The sequence below is a fragment of the Ursus americanus genome, chromosome 33 (assembly GCF_024610735.1).
Source record: "Ursus americanus isolate L20-20 chromosome 33, mUrsAme1.1.p, whole genome shotgun sequence".
Classification (NCBI taxonomy): domain Eukaryota; kingdom Metazoa; phylum Chordata; class Mammalia; order Carnivora; family Ursidae; genus Ursus; species Ursus americanus.
Window position 1 is genome coordinate 15418528 of NC_142159.1, and position 16760 is coordinate 15435287.

The following is a 16760-nucleotide window of genomic DNA, read 5'->3' on the forward strand; positions in this document are numbered from 1 at the left end:
TCAGGTCATGATCCCAGGGTCCTGGGATTGAGCCCCACATCGGGCTCCCTGCTCGGCGGAAAGCCTGCTTCTCCCTCTCCCTCTGCCACTCCCCCTGCTTGTGCTGTCTTTCTCTCTCTCTGTCAAATAAATAAAATCTTAAAGAAAGAAAGAAATGCTACACACAGAGAATGCCTGGCAGAAAACAAGGGCTAGGTAAATAGTAGCTGTTATATTTTTGCTACAGTTTTTATTACTAATTTTAATTACATAGATATTATCTGCACTCAAACGTTAGCAGAGACTTGCTTTCCTTACGCGACTCTCCTGTGAGTGGCTGGTACAGAATCTTTGTCTAGTTCTGTCAGCCGTTATCCCCTCTACTCTTTCTGCTGTGCGACTTCCTTCTTCTGCTCTAGATTCTTTGGGCTCTGAGTCTGCCTCTGACGTTATTGCCCTCGACAACAGCTGTTCATCTCCAGCCTGAAACTGCTTGTCAGAACTTGGGTTCTCTATGGGGCGCCTGGGTGGCGCAGTCGTTAAGCATCTGCCTTTGGCTCAGGGCCTGATCCCAGCGCTTTGGGATCAAGCCCTGAGTCAGGCTCCTCCACTGGGAGCCTGCTTCTTCCTTTCCCACTCCCCCTGCTTGTGTTCCCTCTCTCACTGGCTGTCTCTATCTGTCAAATAAATAAATAAAATCTTAAAAAAAAAAAAAAAGAACTTGGGTTCTCTAGATTTTAAAACCCATTCCATCAAAAAGGGATCCTGTGGTCCAGTAAGTCTGAGAAAGGCTATGAATTTTACACTCTCCGAAAGAATCGAAGTTCATGTTACACACTAAAGGCTCTGAAAAGTCCTGCAGAAGAGAGACTTTTCCAACTTTCCCAAAGCTTGTCCTGAGTGTCTGTGGTGTTGATGCTCTGTTTATGGAAGTCCAGTCTTGTCTTGCAGGACTTAAGCATTCTGGGCACTGAGGAGCCTGAGGCTTTGAGCTGATTCCTGAGTTTAAACTCTGGCCTCCTTCTGCATGGGGTGCGCACCCAGTGCCCAGACCTCACTGGTCAGCTTCTGTCTCCTCAGGCCAGTGAGATAATCCTGGAGATCAAGAAGGCGTTTGAGGAAAGCCTGAGCACCCTGAAGTGGATGGATGAAGACACTCGGAGATCAGCCAAGGAAAAGGTGAGGTTGGCCCAGTGCCAGAAGTGGTGGCCGAGGCTTCCCGCACAGAGGGCAGCAGCCACAGATGGAGGGGGGTGCACGAAGGGAGACCAGTCCCATCTGGTGAGCACAGCAGGAATGCTGTCCTGCCTTTGGGGGTGAAAATTCCAGCAGGATGGAGGGACAGCCTTGAACACACGATTACATTAATGACTATATGAAAATAAATGGTGTTGAGCGTGTGAGGGGAAAATGCAGGGAAGTGTGACATGTCTAACAGAGAAAGAAGGGTTTGGTATAGTCCAGAGGGTGGCGGCCAGTAAAGGCTTCCGTCAGGGGAAGCAGAGACCCAAAGGGTGAGTAGAAGTCAGGCAAGAGAGGGATCTTTCCAGAAAGTGATGCGGCAGCCCTGAGGGGAAGGACCTGCCCCTTTCCTTTGGCCCAGAGCCGGAGTGCAGCCAGGCCTGTGGAGCGCTCAGTGTCCTCCGTATCTCTCCCATCCAGGCAGACGCGATCTACAACATGATAGGCTACCCCAACTTTATCATGGACCCCAAGGAGCTCGACAAAGTGTTCAATGACGTGAGTGGCTCCCACCCTGCCCCCTTGCATTCCCGATTGTCCCTGGAGGTCCCCGCGTGGGGAAGAGCAGAGGCAGGCTGGGTCCACGTGGTATGCGAGAGGTACCTTGTCTGTCAAGGCATCTCAAGATGCGGCGGTGTGGGGTGTAGGGTGTGGGGGTGGATCGGGCACGAGGGAGCTGTTCTGTGCCCCTTCTCTCCTGGGCCCGCTGGAGGCCCCTGCCTCCCTGCAGCCACTGTCAGCACCCAGCAGTTAGGACCAAACGATGCCATGTGCCCTGCCGGACGCTCCATGTGATTGGGGTGGGGGAATCATGGAGGTGAGCAGACCCTAGGAGGGACAGACAGAATTGAGGCCCCTAAAACAGGAGGAGGTGGAGAAGTGGAGCCCTTCATACCACCTCTTCCTTCCCGGCCCCCCAGATTGCCTCCTCTCCCCAGGGTCTTCCCCCACCTTCCCAGAGAAACTTGGACCTCATTTGGACCTCCAAATGCTGATGGGAAAAAGGAAGCGTGAATCCCAAATGCACCTTTAAGCTTAATTGAGGCAACAAGGGTACTTGATATATTCCTGGTCTTAGAACTTTGGCAGGTCATCCCCGTAAATGGATTGTGCTTCTGTCCTGAAAGATGGTTTTATATCTTCTTGTGATTGGAATTTGTGAAATTCAGGCATTTTTGCAATTATAATAAGCTCTCCTCATGGTTCTATTTAAAACCTAAGAATATTAAAATTACTTCCGAGAATATGGGACTGACTCATCCCGCCGCCTTTCTCCTTGAGAATAATTTAAGATGCTCCGGGGTGTCACGACACAAGACCTGGGGAGACTCCTGGGGATAGCCCAGGCACAGCCCACAGGATCAGAGTCCTGTCCCCAAGGGCCCAGCGTTTTATCAGAGCCCTGACGAGAAGCCAGAAAGCTCTGGAGCAGATCTGCAGGAGAACCTTGCCCCTGAAAAGAGCCGAAAGGCTGGGCAGTGTGCTGAGGAAAGCGTGCAGTGATGCCTGTCCCCTGACATTTCAGAGATAGACCCCAGCTTGATTTGTGTGCTCTCCTGTGTGGTAGCTACTAGCCACTACTATTTAATTAATTAACATCTAAATTAATTAAAATGTAATTAAATGTACAAGTCACACTAGCCACATTTGAAATGCTCAGTAGCCACACGCGGCTGGCGTCTACCGTACTGGATAACGCAGGCCTAGCTCACGTCCATCATCGCAGAAAGTTCTGTTGGACAGCGCTGGAGAGATTGGCTGATTTCCAGTGAAGCTCTCAGTGTGTCCTCGAACGGGAGAGGGTGCCAGGCCCCAGCAAGGTCAGGGCCAAAGCAAGAACCCAAGCCTGCAGTCCCGAGCCTTCCATTCCTGTGGACCAGCCCCATGACCTCGTGGGGTCTGAGCTTCCTCAGTTTTAGAAGAAGGAGTCTGCATTTGAGGAGGCGAGGGGCCTCCCAGCCCGGGCGGGTTCCATCTCCTCACCCTGCTTCCTCTCGTCCAGTATACTGCAGTCCCGGACCTCTACTTCGAGAATGCCATGCGGTTTTTCAACTTCTCCTGGAGGGTCACTGCTGACCAGCTCAGGAAAGCTCCCAACAGAGACCAGTGAGTCCCGGGGCCTTGCTGGGAGGGTGCTGGCTTCCCGAACACAGGGGTGCCCTGGGCTGAGCATGCCTTTGTCACACACGCACTGATGCCAGACGTAGCTGTCACAAGCACCGTCTGAGGAGTGGGGACCGTTGTTTTCCCACTCTTCAGAGGTAGAAACTGAGGACCGAGGAAGTGTGCCCAGCCAGGAGCTGGGACTGGCCCGGGTCTCTGTGCCCCGGCACCCAGCCAGCTGGCAGAGTAGCCTGGCCTCACGGCCCCGGCTCCGCAGCTCCAGCATTGGGAGCCTCGGCCTCCTTATCTGCAAATAAGACGGGAGGAGCCATGTGACGGTCACGTGTGACCAGGAGCGTCTGGCACAGGGGAGGCTCAGCTAGCGAAGATTCCGAATGGGCCCCCAACAGTTGTGGTTCCCAAACCTTACTGCACAGCAGGACCCTCTGGGGAGGGTTTGTTGTTGTTGTTGTTGTTGTTGTTAAGATTTATTTATTTATTTGAGAGAGAGAATGAGCGGGAGGGGCAGACGGAGAGGAAGAGAATCTCAAGCGGATCTGCGCTGAGCATGGAGCCCGAGATGGGACTGGATCGCACCACCCTGAGATCATGACCCAAGCCAAAACCAAAACTTGGAGGCTCAACCCATTAGATCACCCAGGTGCCCCCCTGGGGGAAGTTTTTTAAAATACAGCTTCTTCCTGGACCTCAAACCTTCTTAAAATAATTTGGAGTGAGCCCTGGTTTCTGTCCTTTTTTGAGCAGTCTCCTCGGAAAACTCATATGTTGTCGTCCCAGCTCTAGCTCTCAAAATAAGCTCTTTCCGCTGCTAAAACATTTTGCAGAATAAATCTTACCAAAGGTGGAAGCAAGAATTCTCTTTGCTTCTGGCGCCCCCTCGTGGCCAATGAGAGTTTGAACATCTCTGTTTCCTCTTAAGATTTCTATCTCCTACAGAGGAACCCCCTCCCCTAAATGTGCCGGAAGGCGGTTTTTTATTTCCAGAATATGGCACAGGTACTGCCACAAGGTTATGAATTTATCTGAAGTCTTTTGATTTAGCTTAAAATTTTTCATTTAGGGGCGCCTGGGTGGCTCAGTCTGTTGAGCCTCTACCTTTGGCTCGGGTCATGATCCCAGGGTCCTGGGATCAAGCCCTGCATCGGGCTCCCTGCTCAGTGGGGAGCCCGCCCCCACTCGTGCTCTCTCTCGCTATCACTTTCAAGTAAATAAATAAAATCTTCAAAAAAAAAATTTTTTTTTTCATTTAAATTCTGCCTCCTGAGGGTGCCCATGTGGCTCAGTCTGTTAGGGTGTCTGCCTTTGGTTCAGGTCATGATCTTGGGATCCTGGGATTGAGCCCCAGGTCATCTCAGGGTCCTGGGATAGAGGGCCACAGCAGCCTCCCTGCTCAGCGGGGAGTCTGCTGCTCTCTCACCCTCTGCCCCTCCCCCTGCTCATGTTCTCTCTCTCTCAAATAAATAGATACAAATCTTTTAAAAAAATAAATTCTGCCTCCTGCCCGTTAACGTAGCCATGATTATTTGAATATAAATATGATGTTTTCAATTTCTATCTTTCCATGGCTTCAGGTACCCCTCAACACCTCTTCAGGGTCAGCTGGAGGAGACAGAGTGACTGTCTAACCTCTTGGAGAAAAAGTCCTTTCTGTCTCACTCCACTCATCACTGGCCTTCCCCTGCACACCAGAAAAATTATCGAGTGGGCAAATGTTTCTACCACCAGGGTCCCTTCTATACTCTCTCTCCTTTTTTTTTTTTAACTTTTATTTAAGTAATCTCTGCATCTAACATGGGGCTTGAACTCACAACCCCGTGAGTCTCCTGCTCTTCCAATGACCAGCCAGGCACCCCCTTCTACACTCTTGAAAAATTATTGGATCCCAAAGAGTCTCTTTGTGTATGGAGATTATATCAATTTAATGTAAATTTTATGAAAAATAACTATTTTTAAAAAAAGTTTAGTGAGAAAAAAAATTATTACTTTACTTTCTGCCTATTTCTTTAATATCTGGCTTGATAGAAGACGGCCGGATTCTCATATCTGCTTCTGTGTTCAATCTATTGCAATATATTGTTATGAAATGTATAAAGAAAGTCTAGGGGCTCCTGGGTGGCTCAGTCAGTTAAGCATCTGACTTTTGATTTCGGTTCAGGTCATGATCTCAGGGTTATGAGATCGAGCCCTTTATCAGCCTCCACACTAGGTGTGGAACCTGCTTAAGATTCTCTCTCAGGGGGCGCCTGGGTGGCTCAATTGGTTAAGCGTCCAACTCTTGATTTTGGTTCAGGTCGTGATCTCAGGGTGGAGGGATTGAGCCCCCTGTTGGGCACCTTCCTCATCGAGGAGTCAGCTTGAGATTCTCTCTCTGCCCCTCCCCCATGCATGTGTACTCGAGCTCTCTCTCAAATAATAAATCTTTAAAAAAAAAGATTTTCTCCCTTTCCCTCTGCCCTGCCCCCCCCCAAAGAAAATCTAGTCTCATGCAGATACGAAGTTGGGAAAGGGAGGGATGCTTTAGTAGACTTTTCTGTTACTTATGCACATTCTTCATCGATTACACCAAAACTCAGCAAGTAATCATTTCTTAAAGGTTAGTTGTACTGTGGAACCTGAGCCCAAATCATGAACCTTTCACACTCTGTTCCACTAAAGTCTGTCAGTCTGTCTTGTACTTTGAATGGATATTTTACTCAGCCATGATTTGTAACGTCACGCATGGGTCATTTGGGCCAAGGCTTGCTGACTTTTATATACTTCTAAATAGTGACATTTTCCTTATACCTTATCCGAAAAAGTCCACCTTTGTTCATATCACTGTTGACCTCCTGAGAGAAGTTTTTTTTTTTATGTTTTTTTATTATATTATGTTAGTCACCATACAGTACATCCCCGGTTTCTGATGTAAAGTTCGATGATTCATTAGTTGCGTATAACACCCAGTGCACCATGCAATACGTGCCCTCCTTACTACCCATCACCAATCTATCCCATTCCCCCACCCTCTATCCCATTCCCCCACCCAAGAGAGAAGTTTTTAGCAACTGATGAATTATCGAACTCTACATTTGAAACAAATGATGTACTATGTTGGCTAATTGAATTTAAATTAAAAAAAAAACTTTCAGTGTCGGAAAGCTGTCAAGTTTATGGTAACTGATACAAGTTCTTATAATTAATTTTACTAATTAATTAATTTTTCCTTGAAACTTCAAAGTTTTTTTGAATTTTTTAAAAATGTTATTTATATATTTGAGAGAGACAGAGAGGGCACAAGCAGGGGGAAGGGCAGAGGGAAAGGGAGAAGCAGACTCCCCGCCGAGCAGGGAGCCCAAAGTGGAGACTTGATCTCAGGACCCTGAGATCATGACCTGAGCCAAAGTCAGACACTTAACTGACTGAGTCACCCAGGCACCCCTAATGTTTTAATTCCTTTAAAAAATTATTTATTCTTATTTTTTTAAGTAAGGTCTACGCCCAGTGTGGGGCTTAAACTCACAACCCCAAGGTCAAGACTCCCATGCTCTACCAATCGAACCAGCCAGGTGGTTTTTAACCTTGAATTTTTATCACTGGCAACAAATGATGTCAGTTGTTTCCCTCGAGGTGATAAGCTCACTTCATTTTCAAGAAGATGTCTGCGGGATACCCAAGTCTGAAATGCCAGTTTGCCCGTCATCCTCACAAGTGCAAACGGGCTCCCATGAGAAAAGCTCAGGTGCTTATGTGGACTTCCCATCCGTCCACACTGCATATCAAGACACTTCTACTCAAGGGTCTAGATTTAATGAAATTAAGTAAGCGTGGGGCGCCTGGCTGGCTCAGTCAGTAGAGCACGCGAGACTCTTGATCTCGGGGTCGTGAGTTCGAGCCCCACATTGGGTGTGGAGATTACTTAAATAAATAAAACTTTAAAAAACATGAAGTACTTGTGCTGCTTCATCAGCGGGGTTCCTCAGTGAGATGGGTTCGTTTGTCCTGGTGAGGAAGGCGGGGAGCCCGGGAACAACGGGGGCCGCCAGCTGGACTCACACGAGGGCTCCGGCAACTCCACCACCATGGCTTTTCTACCATCAGGGCAGACGTCACCACGGCGGAAAAGACAAATCACGTCTCAGTATTATTACGGAAGATAGTTTTGGCCTCGAAGACCCCCTGAAAGGGGCTTGAGGACCCTCCTGGTGTCCACAGACCACGCTTTGAGAACTGCTCGGCGGCAGTGGCCTCGCATTACGTAGCGGTCTGTCTGGCTCTTCCTAAGAGCTCGCTGTACCGCTGTGTGGTGCGACATGGGCTTTAACTGGTCCCTTTCTTTGCAGACCCGTGGGTGTTTTCTGGTTTTCCCCTCAAAAACTGTGCTGCTAAAGCTGTCCTTGTCCTTGTGTGCCCTTGGGGCTGGGGTTCAGGCCCTCGACACGGCCAGGCGGGCCGCCGCACGGGCCTCCCCGCAGCCGGCTGCGCTTCCACGTGTGTTTACGTGCAGGTGGAGCATGACCCCACCCATGGTGAACGCCTACTACTCGCCCACCAAGAACGAGATCGTGTTTCCCGCCGGGATCCTGCAGGCGCCGTTCTACACCCGCTCCTCGCCCAAGTATGATGCTTGTGCTGCTGACACCCCAAACCCCCGCCCCTCCGTGGACACCCAGCCCGGCCCTGGGGCCCACAGCCGACCGCACAAGCCGCCGGTCTGCCCGAGGGCTTTTTGTCCCACTGGCCCAGGGAGCTCGGGACTGTCAGAAACGTTGCAGAGGGAACAACGTCCTCACTCCCTGCGCTTCCCTCCGGGGGTCCAGAAGGGGGAGCTTGGGGGCATGTGGTGAAGTCGGGTGCCCTATCTAGGGGAACGCCCCTCTAGCTGTGTTGCAGAGCAGTCACAGCGGGGGGCGAGTGGAAAGTGTGAGAGCAGGGTCTCAGAAAGGCCCTGGGTTTGAATCCCAGGTCTGCTCTTTGCTGACTGCGTGGCCCTTGGGCAAAGTGATTGAACCATTCGTTCCCAGTCTCGGTTTGCTTATCCAAACAGTCGGGCACTAATGCCAAAGAGGCCAGTGCAGTTCGGTGGGGCATTAGCACAGTGCTTGGCATCCAGGGGGTACAGGCCGACCACAGGCCACTTGCCCAGCCTCTGACTAGCCTCAGAGGTTTGGCTGGAGGCTCAGGTTGTGGCCACACCCCCAGAGAGCCCACGGGACCCTGCTGTGCCTCCAGACCCAGGAAGCGATGTCCCCTTATGGCGTCACCCTCACCTTTGTGTCCTCCCTCCCCCCCAGGGCCTTAAACTTTGGTGGCATTGGTGTTGTCGTGGGCCACGAGCTGACTCATGCTTTTGATGATCAAGGTACGGCTTCCTGGGGTCCCCTTCAGACGGGCCACATCGGCTCCTGGCTGCACTGCTTCTGCTTTGCTCTCATCACCTCCAAAGGCCTGGAGACAGAGGGGTCTGGCTTCAATCCTGGCCGTGCCCCTGCCCGTTAAAGGGCTTAAACAAGTCCTGTCCTTTCTCCAGGCCTCCTCATCCTTGTCTGTAAAATGGGCATGATGACTGCAGCCTGGTGTGGGGATTGCAGGGACCGTGTCAGACACGGGGGGCTCCTGGAAGGTGTCCCGTCCTCAGGAGGGGATGTTAGTAGTCACCAGGGAGCTCACATTTCTCCAGCACTCCAGAGACTTCTCTGGGCCCACTGCCATCAGAGGAGTTGAGGTCATTTGCCTCCTCACCAGAACAACCAGAATCCTCATTCACTCCTGCCTTGGGGACCTTAGAGGTCGGGGCCTGTCCTGTGATCCCAGTGCTGCTGACTCCATTTCCCCCTTCTGGGGCTCAGCGTCCGAGGCCCTCAGCCAGCCTTGACAATGAATCCAGCTCCACTGTCACTGCAAACATGCTGACCCTTTGCCCGCATCATGTTCCTCCATCCTCTCTCCCCCACCCCCACCCAGCTGCCCAGCTCACTGTCCCAGCTCCTCAGGCACCCGGGCTGCTATCATCTCCCAGGTGCTGCTGGGTGGGGGGCGAGGGATCCCCGGGGGGATGGGCGGGTGGACCCACTTCTCCCCAGGCAGATAGGCGCAGTGAGCTCTGCCTCCTCCTCCCCCTCTCCCCCTTGACCTGATGCTTCCCTCGGAACCTACAGGCCGAGAGTATGACAAGGACGGGAACCTTCGGCCCTGGTGGAAGAACTCGTCCGTGGAGGCCTTCAAGCAGCAGACGGAGTGCATGGTGGGGCAGTACGGCAACTACAGCGTGAACGGGGAGCCCGTGAACGGCCGGCACACGCTGGGGGAGAACATCGCCGACAACGGGGGGCTCAAGGCGGCCTATCGGGTAAGAGCTCACTGCCCACACACACCCTGGCCCCGGCTCTGGGCCTGTGCCGGGGTCTCCTCAGGAAAGGGTCTCTACAGGCAAGCGGGAGCCAGCTGCAGCCGCCGCATGACCTTCTGTTTGCTCCTCTGTGAAACGGGGGGTAGTGGGGCCGACTGAGAGGTCTGTGGCAGTCCCCCGCCCAGGGCCTGGTGCACAGACGGCCTTCCAGACTTGAGTCCGGCCCGACTGACAGATCCAGGCAAGGGCTTAGGCTGGAGCCATCTGACGACCTGCTGGTTCCTACCTTGGCAGGGATAGGCATCACTGATTCAGGCAGCCGTGGGCCCGGGAGGGGAGGGGAGGGGAGGGACACTGGTCATGGAGCCAGTTCCGAGTTCCAGCCCTCGTTCTGGGGAAAGTCACTTAGCCCCCTTGAGCCGCAGTGTGCTTGGCTGTGAACACCCACGCCCGGCATCACTGGGCTGTCGGAAGGATGACAGACAACTTGGGCGCACGGCCTGGTCCAGGGTGACACTCAGAAAGGTTAGCTGAGTTGGAAGGGAGAGAGAATGCAGGCCACGAGAGGAGAATGAGGTGCCTATCAGAGCAAGACAGAGCTGCCTCCTGACCGTGACAGTCAGAGCAGAAGTACCATGAGGAGCCATTTATTGAGGCCTTATTATGTGCCAGGCTCTGCTCAGTACCCCACAACTTTACCATTAGCTGCTACAACCCCCATTTGGCAGGTGAGGAAACTGAGGCCAGAAACACCAGGTAACCTGCCTGAAGCCCATGAGTCAGTGAAAATGTACTGTGAACCTTCTACCCACTACGGACTGTCAGGCACTGGAGATTTTGCGCCAAAACAGACAGGGGTCCTGCTCTCCCACAGCTCACAGTTTGCGTGGGGCTGGGGAGAGGGGAGGAAAGCCAGCACACACCTAACAAATAAGGAAGATCATTTCGGGTACTGACAAGATGAAGAATATAAAATAGGGCAAAGTAATAAGAATTAGGGGGCAGGGGGGCTAGGGTAGGCCTTCTGGAGGGGATGACATTTGAATGGAGACCTAAAGGATGAGGAAGGGGAGGCAGGGAAGCTGGTCTTCCTGTCTTGACCTTACCAGACTATGTCCATCTCCACTTCCTGTTCTTGGGCAGGGGTGAAGTGCAAGGAGGGGAGGTCAGAGGAGGGGCTGCGGCCAGAGCTCACCGGGCCTGCGTCGGCAGATCAAGGAGCTTGGGTTTTGTTCTGTACAATGGGAGCTGCCACAGAATTTTTCAGTAGAAGAATGACATGATCTAATTTATCCTTTAAAATCAGGGTTAGCAGGGGGCTCAGTGGGAAGAACATGCGACTCTTGATCTCAGGGTCGTGAGTTCGAGCCCCACATGGGGGGTAGAGATTCTTAAATAAGTAAAACTTCAAAAACAAAAAACAAAAAACCCAAGGGTCAGCAAACCTACACCCTGTGGGCCAAATCCAGCCCTCAGCCTGTTTTTGTAAATAAAAATGTAGGGGGACCCCGCCAGGCCCGTTGGCCTCCATGCTGTCCGCGGCTGTTTTCACACCACGACGCCAGAATGGAGTAGTTGCACCGAGACCGTTTGGACTCCAAAGCTGAAAATATTTACTCTCTGGCCCTTGGCAGGAAAGTCAGCCAACCCCGGCTTTACAAGGATGACTTAAGATGTTGTGTCGGGAGGGGGTTGGAATTGGACCAGCTTGAGTCAAGGAGTCTAGTTAGCAAGGTGTTGTGAGATTGTCCAGGCAAGAGAAGGGATGAAGCTATGGCAGGGGTGAGAAGTGGCCAGATTTAGTTGGTTTGGATAACTGAACAAGCAGCTCAGGGCTCCCGGCTGGCTCAGTCGGAAGATCGTACGACTCTTGATTTCTGGGTCGTGAGTTCGAGCCCCACGTTGAGTGTAGAGATTACTTAAAAATAAAATCTTAAAAAAAATAAGAAAGAAAAAGAAGCTCAAAGAAGAACTCTGGGGTTGAGGCCCGAGCATGTGTGTGTAACCCCTCGTTCTGTCTGTGCCATGTTAAGTCTGGAAACTTGGAACGTCTTGGAAAGCCAGCTGAAGCCACGAATACACAAATCAGGGAAGAGGCTGGGGCTGGAAGTGTGCACCTGAGAGCCGTGGCCATGCAGATGGTATTTACAGCGTGAAGAAGATTGCTTCTCCAGGCTGAGCCGGGGCCCAGACGCCCCCAAACGCGTCCCTGCCCCAGCAGGGTAGAGCTTCCTGAGACGTCCTGCAACGGCTCCCCATTGTGGCCCTGTTTGCTCCTGTGTCGTGGGAGCCCCTGAGCTTTGTTTTCTCTGCTCTCAGGCCTACCAGAACTGGGTGAAGAAGAACGGGGCCGAGCAGACGTTGCCCACCCTGGGCCTCACCAATAACCAGCTCTTCTTCCTGGGCTTTGCACAGGTGAGTTCATTGTAGGAGAATATGCCAAACTCAGGCACATTTCTGCCATCTTGATAATCCAGGAGCTCTGAGAGCCAAAAGGCAAATTCCCCTCATTTGAGAACCTTCTAGCTCATTGGACTGTCCATAGTACATGTGATACTCAGTAAGAAGACAAGCTCCCTGCCAGTAGAGAAATCTGATGAAGGGCCATGAATGCCATGGAAAGGTTTCCTGTATCTGGTAGATGCGTGGATAAGTGAGTGCTAAGGGCCCTCTGGTTCAGGGGTTCTAGAAATTTCCTAAACTCAAGATGCCCTAGGATGTCCCTTGAATTGGCATTAATGTATAGTCTTCTGTTAGTGCCCAGAGCCACCAGGCCATTAGACAGTTTTTGCTCTGTGCAGGAAGTGAGTGACCTGGACTCAGTTCAGGGTTTTCAGACTCAGTTCAGGGCAGAATCCTTTGTTCAGAGGAAATCTAATGCAGAGGCCCAGGACCGACAGAGGTGACCGCAGTAGAGGATGCTGGGATGGGGGACATACCAGCCCACGGTCTCTTCCCTACCCACCTGGTCACCCCTCCGGACTCCCAAGGGTCTCAGAACCAGGTAGGGGCTCATTCCCCTGCTGTCGTGGTTGGGGGCAGTCTGGTGGTCTCTGGGCGCCACAGTGACCCAGCTTCTCCCTTGTCGCCTCACAAAGGTCTGGTGCTCTGTCCGCACGCCCGAGAGCTCCCACGAAGGCCTCATCACCGATCCTCACAGCCCCTCCCGCTTCCGGGTCATTGGCTCCGTCTCTAACTCCAGGGAATTCTCAGAACACTTCCACTGCCCGCCTGGCTCCCCCATGAACCCTCATCAAAAGTGTGAGGTCTGGTGAGGGTGGAAACACCTCGAGCCAAGACAGAGGATGAGCCCCCGGGGGGGCCCACGAGGCCGCCTTTCCATCCAGCGTCCGAGGTGTCGCCCTACCCCCTGGCCACCCAGGGCCCCCCTACCCCGCACTGGAGGGTTTCCAGCTGGAGCTGAGCCTCTGATGTGGGTTCTCAACACAATCCGAGATTTGATCCCCTGTGAAGACCCTGTTGTCCCAGGCACACGTGCGTCAACTCTCACGGGCATTTGGGTGTCAGGATGGCTGCTTACCAGGCCTGGGCCCCATACTGACAAGGGCAGTGGGACATGGCCCCCCTGCCCACATCCAGCGCCAGAAACGCCACAAATACCACTGTGTCAAATGCTTTAAAGATATATTTTTGGGGAAACTATTTTTTAAACATTGTGGAATACACTGGAAATCTTCAGGGAAATAACGCATTTAAAACACTTTTTTTTTTTTTTTAGGAGAGGATTGGTATATTTATTATATTCTGTTTTTCTAAATAACCTGTGGATAAGGGAAGCCCCACTGATTTACCCCTCCTTTCCTCACTCGCTGTGAGGTCGGCTGAGGCAGCCAATCCCCCGCCACTGAGCATGTCCCCAAGTAGAGAGCTGCCCCAGCCCTTGGTGTTTGCAATTTCAGCCTCTGTCACCTGGTTTTGCGGTCACAGGGTGTGAAGAGAAGAGGTGTGGAGGCCAGGAAGGGGCAGAGGCCAGCTCACAGACACTGCCCCTCACAGCTTGCCTGCCTCTGTCCCCAGAGTCCAACAGTGGGAACCCCAACGAGGACAATCTGATCCCCAAAGTCGCAGCAGGAAATTGATGGCTGTGGCAGGATGAGGCCAGCTCATGGCCTTCACACCCAGCCCCGGGGCACCCGAGCACCCTGGACCTGGATGTCAGGAGCCCTGCGAGACCCAGCCCTCCATCAGATAGGTAGCATCTTTCTGACCCTCTCCTGGCTGCTCCATGTGTGGCCCAGGGTCCAGTTGCCCTTGCAGCAGCCCTCCCATCCCAACGACTTCGAGGTCTGCCTCCTGACCCTCTTCCCCACGGGAAGGAGAAAAGGGAAGTCCACTCTCCCGTCCTACAGAGCCCGGATCCTCCCTCTGGGCTCCGTCCTGCACCGCTGGCCTGGGCTTGGCTCCCAGGACCACCGCCAGCCCCGCCTGCCCGCCCTCCATCTTTAGTGCCTTAGCCGAGGCCGCAGCCCAAGCTCCACCCAAGGAGACAGCCCTCTGCCAGCTGCCCGTTTGCCTCCTCAGTGAAGCCTTCAAGTGTCCTGACTGTAATGCAAGGCCATACCCCCCCCAGTGTCCACAGAGCTGCCCCTCACGGCAGCCCGGGAGCTCTAGCCTGCGGGGCAGTGGCACCAAGGTCAGGAATCTGACGGACCCGGGCTTGCCCGGAGCCCCATCCCCCTCAGCCCCTGGGGCTGAATCAAGACAGTACTTGTAGCTGGATGCACTCCTCACTTGGAGGTGTCCTCAGCCAAGGAGGACGGTGAGGGAAAGGCTCCCCCAACACGGCCAGTCTAGCCTGTGGTGTCAGGGAACCAGGAATGGCACCCCCCTCTGAGGCCCCGGTTCAGCAGCTCCGTCTGGGGGAAGCAGGCCCCGGTGGCTGAAGCCAGAGCGGCCAGTGCCCGTCTGGGCTCTGCCGCCTCGGCACCCGTGGCCTGGCCGTGCTCCCTCGGAGCACTGGCCGCGCCCCGGCAGCCGGGATCCCCCGCGCAAGAGGACGAGCCAGCTCCCGGCAGAACCGCGGCGGGGCGGGCTCCGGGTGAGGCCCCAGGTCCCCACAAGCTCAGGCCTGGTAGCGCTTCGGAGCAGAGGTAGGACAGGCGCCAGAGAAGACGGGGAGTCGGGCTGCCCACGCACCCCGCCACGCAGAGGCGGGCCTCCCCAGCCCCGGCGCCCTCCGGCTGCCCCTCCGCCGCCACCCTCCCTCCGGCCCGCCTTCCCCATGGAAGCTCACAGGCCTCAAGAGCGTCGCGCGCCACCACGGCCTGGAACGTCCCCTCCAGAAGCAAGTGTCCCGGGGCTGAGGGTTCAGCCGGAGGGGCGTAGACTGCATTCACTTCTTCGGGGTGTCCGAGGAACCGCAGGGGGGCCAGGGGAGAGGACGGCTGCGGCCCAACAGGGATGGAAGCAAAGGGAGCAGCCCCCACGGTCCCTACCCCTCCAGAGCTTAACGAAGCCTGAAGAGATGGGCGGCTGCGCTCTGAGAGACACCCCACCTCAGGCCCGGGCGCATGGACGTGGGGTTTGGGGCTGGGAATCTATGTTTTGTATTATGTTCTGTGCTACTGTAGTTTGCGTGTGGCACTCTTGTAACTCAAATAAAGTACTTGTACCGAGCGCCGCGTGACTGCGTGTGTCCTCCCGGGGCGGTGTGCGTCCTGTGCGGCTCCGGGGGTGCCCCTGGCCAACACAGCTCCCCCCGTCCTCGCGCATGCAGTGGGGCTAACTGTGCCTCCTCCCCAGCGCAGAGGCCTTGGACCCTGACCAATGGCGGAAGGTGACTCAGAGCCTGTGCCCGGCTGGCCATTCTTCCTTCGTCAGTACGATCCTGTGAGCACTCCCTGCTGGGGAGAATGATGCATGCCAGCTGTGGCCAGGGGGCATCCTGGTAAAAGTAATTTTTCCATGATCTTGGAGCAGAGGGTGTCAGCAGTGGGTTTCCAGGCCTCGGATGCTTGGCAGGGCAAAAGGAGTAGGTCAATTCAAAGAAGTTCAAGGAAAAGTGTCTGACATACACTCGTGCCTCCCCCTGGGCTTTGTATATATTCTTCCCTCTGCCTAGAATGCTCTTCTCTGACTTCTCTGCCTGCTAAACTCCTGCCCGTCCTTCAATGCCCAGCATAGCATCGCCTCTTCTAGGAAGCCCTTCCTCACCCCAGATCAGGTGCGATCACACAGGCTTCCCTCTCCTACCAGAGTGTATTCGTGCCAGGGCTACCGTATGAAGAACCACAAACTTGGTGGCTTACACAACCGAAATTTATTGTCCCACAGTTCTGGAGGCTAGAGTCCAAGGTGAAGGTGTCGACAAAGTTGATTCCTTCTGAGGGATGTGAGGAAGAATCTATTCCAGGCATCTTGCCTAGCTTCTGGCGGTTTGCTGGCCATCTTTGGCGTTCCTTGGCCTGTAGAAGCATCACCGATCTCTGCCGCCTTCTTCACATGGTGTTCTTCCTGTGTACGCATCTGGTATGTGTCCGAATTTTCCCCTCCTTTTTATAATGACACCAGTCGTATTGGATCAGGGCCCACCCTGATGACCTTATTTTAACTAATGACATCTGCAGCGATCCTATAAGGTCATATTCTGAGGTACTGGGTGTTACAACTTCAACATATGAATTTGAGGGGACACAATTCAACCTGTGACACAGAGGTTCCAATTCTCTGGGCTATGAAAGTGCCTGTGCCATCTCTAGCAAGCCAGTGCCTGGCACGGACCAGCCACAGAGTAGGGCTCAGTGACTGTTGGTTAAGTAGGTGGGTGGACAACTGGGTGGATGGGCGGATGGGTGCATAGGTGGATGGGTGAATGGATGGATGGATGGATGGATGGATGGATGGATGGATGGATAGGGGAAGGGATGGATGGATGGATGGATGGATGGATGGATAGGGATGGATGGATGGATGGATGGATGGATGGATGGATGGATGGATGGGTAGGGGAAGGGGTGGATGGATGGATGATTGGGCAAATGGACGGATGATGATGATGATGGATGGATGGGTAGATGGATGCGTGGGCGAATGGGTGGATAAGTGGATGAATGGAAAGACGGCTGAATGG

General features: G+C 53.6%; 1 protein-coding gene across 5 annotated transcripts in view; it reads left to right on the forward strand.

Moving 5' to 3' along the window:
- Positions 1-15307, forward strand: part of ECE1 (endothelin converting enzyme 1) — a 113735-nt gene extending 98428 nt beyond the window's left edge. For all 5 annotated transcript variants that reach the window (XM_045782599.2, XM_045782596.2, XM_045782600.2 and 2 more), the window contains 8 exons: positions 1060-1158; positions 1642-1719; positions 3224-3327; positions 7829-7939; positions 8616-8683; positions 9480-9670; positions 11990-12085; positions 12769-15307. In XM_045782599.2, the coding sequence (XP_045638555.2) occupies positions 1060-1158; positions 1642-1719; positions 3224-3327; positions 7829-7939; positions 8616-8683; positions 9480-9670; positions 11990-12085; positions 12769-12945 (924 nt within the window). In that variant the 3' untranslated portion in view covers positions 12946-15307. The remainder of the gene's footprint in view (positions 1-1059; positions 1159-1641; positions 1720-3223; positions 3328-7828; positions 7940-8615; positions 8684-9479; positions 9671-11989; positions 12086-12768) is intronic.
- The last annotated feature ends 1453 nt before the right edge of the window (positions 15308-16760 follow it).